Source organism: Lutra lutra, chromosome 11, assembly GCF_902655055.1.
Source record: "Lutra lutra chromosome 11, mLutLut1.2, whole genome shotgun sequence".
In the NCBI taxonomy this organism is placed as follows: Eukaryota; Metazoa; Chordata; class Mammalia; order Carnivora; family Mustelidae; genus Lutra; species Lutra lutra.
The window spans coordinates 93,875,358-93,881,357 of NC_062288.1; the positions used below are offsets into that span (position 1 = coordinate 93,875,358).

Genomic DNA, 6,000 nt, shown 5'->3' on the forward strand with positions numbered 1-6,000 from the left:
ATTATAGAATTCATGGAGGGGCAGAAGACACACCATAAATCCTGACAGAGGTTGCTTCTGGGGAGAGAAAGGAATGAGACTAAGAAATAGAAAATAATGTTTGGCCTGTTATGGCTTTTATTATATCTTAAAAGAAAAGCAAAATGAAAAGCATAAGTATTTCTTATTCTGGGAGGTGAGTTGTAAGCTTATTTATCTTGTATTTTCTTTTATATAACTTTTGTTATGTTTTTAGAATATAGATAAATACTCTGATGCTTGTTATATTATATTTTGCTTGGCACCTAGGCGGCTGAGTCAGTTAAGCGTCTGCCTTTGGCGCAGGTCATGATCTCAGGGTCCTGAGATCGAGCCCCATATCTAGCTCCCTGCTCAGCAGGAAGCCTTCTCCTTCTCTCTGCCATTCCCTCAGCCTATGCTCTCTGGCTCGCTCTTTCTCTCTCTCTCTGTCAAATATATAAATAAATTTTTAAAAGAATATTATTCTTTGCAATCTGCTTTTTCCCCCCAATTTATTAGTCAATTAAACCTCTTCCATCTAACTACCCCACCCAAAGTTACAATTAACCAAACAGGAAAGGCATACAAACAGGAAAGAGCCCAAAGGAAACACCCACATTGGCAAAAACCGCAAAGCTAGTTGAAAACACTAGAGAGCCTGCTTCACACAGTTAAATGGTCATGCTTGGAAGGAAAAAACAAAAAAACACAAACAAACAAAAAAGAAAACCCAGAAAACAAAAAACCCACTCAACTTGAATTAATGAAAGATCCTACTTCACAGAGTTACTTCCCCACGTTAAGTAGCTCGTTAAGTAATCGTGCTCTTGGATCTGGGTTCAACAACTCTGCCAGCTATCTGCTCTGTGGCCTTCTGGATATTTCTAACAGCTCTGGGTCTGAGTTGACTTCTATTAAGAAAGGATTTATAATATCCACCTCCGGAGTCATAGTAAAGACCATCTTGGATACCATCTCTAAACTGCTTGCCATCATGCTTCATACGTAGTTATTTGTTCAATAAATGGTAGTTAACCATTTGCATCAGAACTGGGATCAGAACTCCACGTGTGGGCATATATTTCGGCAAAGCAAACGGAAACATCCAAACTGATGTACCAAAACAAGGAGATACCAAACACTGAAGCAAGCATGTTCACTAAGGTGTACAGCTAAAAGGATTGTGAGAGGGGCGCCTGGGTTGCTCAGGTCATGCATGATCCCAGGGTCCTGGGATCGAGCCCCCGCTTCCGGCTCCCTGCTCAGCAGGGGGCCTGCTTCTCCCTCTCCCTCTGCCTGCTGCTCCTCGTGCTTGTGCTCTCTCTCTATCAAATGAATAAATAAAATCTTTTTTAAAATTAAAAAAAAATAAAACCCATGTAGGAAAGACCCATACTGTAGGATAGATAGGAGAAGTCCTATCTATGAATATAAAGGAATTTTTATATAAAGCAGTGTAAAGGAGATTTTATAAGTCCAGCAAAATGCAAACTGGCAACTCAGGCAACTGATAGGAGTATCACTTGGTCAACAGATCCCATTAACCTGTAGGAAGTCCTTAGACTGCTACATGTCAAGTTTTAGATTTTATAAATTTCTCAGAAGGGGGAATATTTCTAAAACACACTTGGGGAAAAAACATATTTTTAAGTTTTGAGTTAAAAAAAAAAGTTCTCCCAAGGACCCTATTATAACGACAAAATACACTTTAATGGATTAAAAATTTGTAATTCTAATTCAAAAGTGATGAAAAAGGAAATTTAAAAAAAAACAACTAGACAAATATATGTAAGAAGTGAAAATGTATAGCTTCACTAAAAGAAAAAAAAAAACTTTAACGAATTCCCCAGAGGAGCCATCCAAATTTGAAAGACCGAATTATCCCCGTATCCTATCTCTCCTTTTAAAATACATAAAAAGGGGGCACCTGGGTGGCTCAGTGGGTTAAAGCCTCTGTCTCATGATCTCAGAGTCCTAGGATCAAGCCCCACATCGGGCTCTCTGCTCAGCAGGGAGCCTGCTTCCTCCTCTCTCTCTGCCTGCCTCTCTTCCTACTTGTAATCTCTGTCTGTCAAATAAATAAATAAAATCTTAAAAAAAATTTTTTAAATACATAAAAGTCCTGGTTAACAACCCAATATAGGAGTTTAAAATGGTTTTGATGTTTCAAACCACACACACAAAAATACCATAATAATATCCATAAAACAAAAAAACTAAAGTTTCTAAAAAAAAAAAGTGTCTAAACATATTGTGTATAAGAAATTGCAAGTTTCTTTACATGTTGGTATGTAACATATTTAAACAATTATGAATCCATAATATCTTTGTATGTTTCTTCCTGAAAATGCAAGTCTATCATAAGACCATCAGGGAAATCTGAATGCCAACCATATCATATTAAAATCAGATCTTATTAAAATCAGATCATATTAAAATTGTAATTGTAAAAAATTGTGATTGTTGTACTATAGTTATGTTAATAATAAAACAGAGTCCTTACCCTTTAGAGATACTAAAGAATTTACGGAACACATAATCTCTGGGATTTGGTTTAAGATAACACATTAGGCGCTGGGGACAGGGATGGAGGGGGAGGATTAAATGAAACAAGACTGACCATATTTTGAAAACGATTGAATTGAAATGATGGGTACCTAGCAGGTCATCATTCTCTTTTCTGTAATATATTTTGAAACTATCTAGAGTAAAATATTAAAATATAACAGATATATATATATTTAAAACTAAAGCCAACACTCGTTGAATTTTTAGTAACAGATCAGAAAAGCACCCAAAAAAAAAAAAAAAGGAAGAAGATAAATCCCTTCGACTCTGCTGTTATTGAGGATAGTACTAGAATGTTCCTTCCCTTTCTATCCTCCACCCCCTGCCCTTCTTCCTCCTCCCAGATTTCCTGGGTCGCTGTGACTTGGAGGATTCCCTCTATACTCATTCATAATTTACCAAAACTTAGAAACCAACTTTCAATTTGGTGCTTCCCAACATATTCAATAAATATATATTTTTTTAATAATGGAGCACATTCAGCACTTTTTGAGAAGTTTTGCCATTTTGTCCTAAAAAAAAAAAATTGTTTTATCTCATCTACCTCATCCATTTAAAACACAGGTCTTGGGGCGCCTGGGTGGCTCAGTGGGTTAAACCCTGTGCCTTTGGCTTGGGTCATGATCTCAGGGTCCTGGGGTCCAGCCCCGCATGGGGCTCTCTGCTTGGCGGGGAGCCTGCCTCCTCCCCTCTCTCTGCCTGCCTCTCTGCCTACTTGTGATTTCTGTCTGTTGGATAAATAAATAAAATCTTTAAAAATAAATAAATAAATAAATAAATAAATAAATAAATAAATAAAACACGGGTCTTTTGTATGCTTTCCTACACACATACTGGGGTGAGTAATCCAAAGGTTTTTGCTAACAAGCACAAGATCAAAAGATTGATGGCCACCATTTTGGACACCAAGACACCACTTAAAGTTTTTAAGGAGGGGCCAAGTGTAGAAAGTGGTATATCAAGAAAAATAATTGAGCAAGAGTGCACAGGGACAGAAAAGATGGGGAGAACGACTATGGTCAGAGAGAATCATTCACTAATTGAACAAGCATTCAATCAGAAGTGGGATGGGATGAGGGGAAACCAAGCTGGAAGGAGATAGGCGCCCTCAAGAAAAGGGCTTGGTGATGAAGGTATTGTGAAGGGTGAAGAAGGGATTGGGGCAGTGCCAGAGACCCCGCCCTGGAGGAAAGAGGATGAGTGTGACCGACTGGCAGCATATCCAGGTACAGATGTTGCTCGGACACTGGGGAAGGAAGAACCCAGAGGTAGCAGGAAGGCGAAGGCAGCCGGTACACATATGGAAGCCATCTTTGTAGATGTGACAGCTGAACCCAAGGGAGTGAGCTCTCTTCGGGAGAGACTGGGAAGACAGGTCAAAAGGCTTAACCCAAAACCTCGGGGCACACTATACTAAAGAGGCAAAAAATGAACAAGTTGAAACTCAGAAGCAGCTGCCCGAAAGATCCGCCGCACTCGTTCAAAGTGGTCCCAAGAGCCGGCAGTCACCCGCTCAGGCCACCACGGAGAACTTGGGGCAGGAGCGCTGGGAGAAGACACTACTTCATCGGTAACCTTGAAGAGGACCATTCTGGCCAGGTGGTGCGGACTAGCCTCAGAGATCAGGGAGGCGATAATGAGGGGCATGGAGGGGGCTGGGAACGGAGGGCCAAGCGCAGGGCCAGCTCGCTGCGGCACAGACAATCCGGGCGCGGACAGGGACGACGGTAGTACAGAGGGAAAGACTCACGATTCCACACAGGGGAGGCGTTTCCCTTCCTTCCCAAACCTGCCTCTAAATGCTCTAGACCCAGGCTGCCCAAAAGTACTGTATTCCTCTGGGGGTGGGGAGATGAGCGTGGTCTTTCCCGGGGCGATGAGGAGTTAGCCAAATCGAGGACAGGTGTGGAGGCGCTGGGCGCAAGGGAACCGCCAAGTGCAGGAGCGCGGAAGGGGCGGGGGAAGCACAGGCGCGAGACTGGAGGTACGAGGTCCCCACGGGGGCGCGCCCCTCGCGGAGCAGCACCCCTGAGAGTGCTCCCAGACCTGAGCCCCGCGAAGCCGCCACCCCCCTCCCTCTCGTGCACTCACCGATCCGACTGCGAATAGTTGCACCGACCCAGCAGGTTGAGCTTGCAGAGGTGCAGGTCTTCGCAGGGTCTCTGGCAGAACTTGCGACGGCAGACCCGGGCTCGCGTGGTGGCCACCACGGACCGGGTGATCCCTTCCCTGCCGCCTGTCTCCAACAGCACGAAGCGGTCGGGCCCAGCCTCCTCCAGCACCTCGCGGAGCTGCCCCTCGGGGAGCCTTATCTCTTCGAGCAGCGCGTCCAGGGCCATGCGGCCCCCGTGGGCGCACAGGATTTTGGTGATGAAGCAGCACACCTCCGGGTCCGCCATGGCGCGCTGCGCTCTCAGGCCCAGACGCGGGACTCTGCTCCGGGGAGAATCGAAACTTATAGGAGTCCGGGGGCGGGCGCGGGCGGTGCTCGGGCGGGCGCGCCCCGGGCCAGCGAGCGCGCGCTCCTCGCCGCCTTTAGCCGAACCAGGCGCTTTCGCTTTCCCGCTCGGCCCCGGGTCGAGAGGACAGAACTCACTGACCCGAGCCCGGTGGCAGGCTGCAAGTCACCCGCGACGGCCGCCGAATGGGAAGAGAGCGGACGGCGCGCGCCGATCAGCGGGCCACCGCCGCGACCGACCGACCCCTCGCTCGCTTCTGGGCTCCGCGAGGGTGACGCTCTCCAGCTGGGCTCCGCGAGGCTTCTTCCGAAAGAAGAGAAACTAAAAGTGATCTGGGGCTCTGGTGTTTTTATAAGCCAGCCCGAGTGGCGAATGACGCGCGTCTTGGGAGCCCCCTTGAGGAGGTTTCTGTTCTCCACCCCACCCATTCCGGGAAAGCACAGAACCCAGCGCTCAGGGCTGGGCGCCCTACCTCCGCTAGAAGCCAATCTTCTCTACGTTTCCAAAGCTTCGATGCTACGATCCTCGATCTGTACTTGGCTACGATCCTCGATCTGTACTTGGCTACGATCCTCGATCTGTAACGTGGCTACGATCCTCGATCTGTAACTTGGCTACGATCCTCGATCTGTAACTTGGCTACGATCCTCGATCTGTAACTTGGCTACGATCCTCGATCTGTAACTTGGCTACGATCCTCGATCTGTAACTTGGCTACGATCCTCGATCTGTAACTTGGCTACGATCCTCGATCTGTACTTGGGAAGTAACTTGAGCAAACACAGCCATCAGGGTGGAACCTGCAGGCTACCCGAGGTTCCCCATATCGGGCCCCACACCCCAGATCGTGGTCCGCTCAGCCAGGACCGATGTGCTCTTTCTCCCCCAGCACCATGCTCTCTTTTTTTTTATTATTATTATTTTTTATTTTTTTTAAAGATTTTATTTATTTGTCAGAGAGAGAGAGCGAGTG

At 46.1% G+C, this 6,000-nt stretch overlaps 1 protein-coding gene across 1 annotated transcript in view; it reads right to left on the reverse strand.

Moving 5' to 3' along the window:
- Positions 1-5,320, reverse strand: part of ZC3HAV1 (zinc finger CCCH-type containing, antiviral 1) — a 62,563-nt gene extending 57,243 nt beyond the window's left edge. The window contains exon 1 of the mRNA XM_047694229.1: positions 4,660-5,320. Within this exon, the coding sequence (XP_047550185.1) occupies positions 4,660-4,967 (308 nt within the window). The 5' untranslated portion in view covers positions 4,968-5,320. The remainder of the gene's footprint in view (positions 1-4,659) is intronic.
- Between the last annotated feature and the right edge of the window lie 680 nt (positions 5,321-6,000).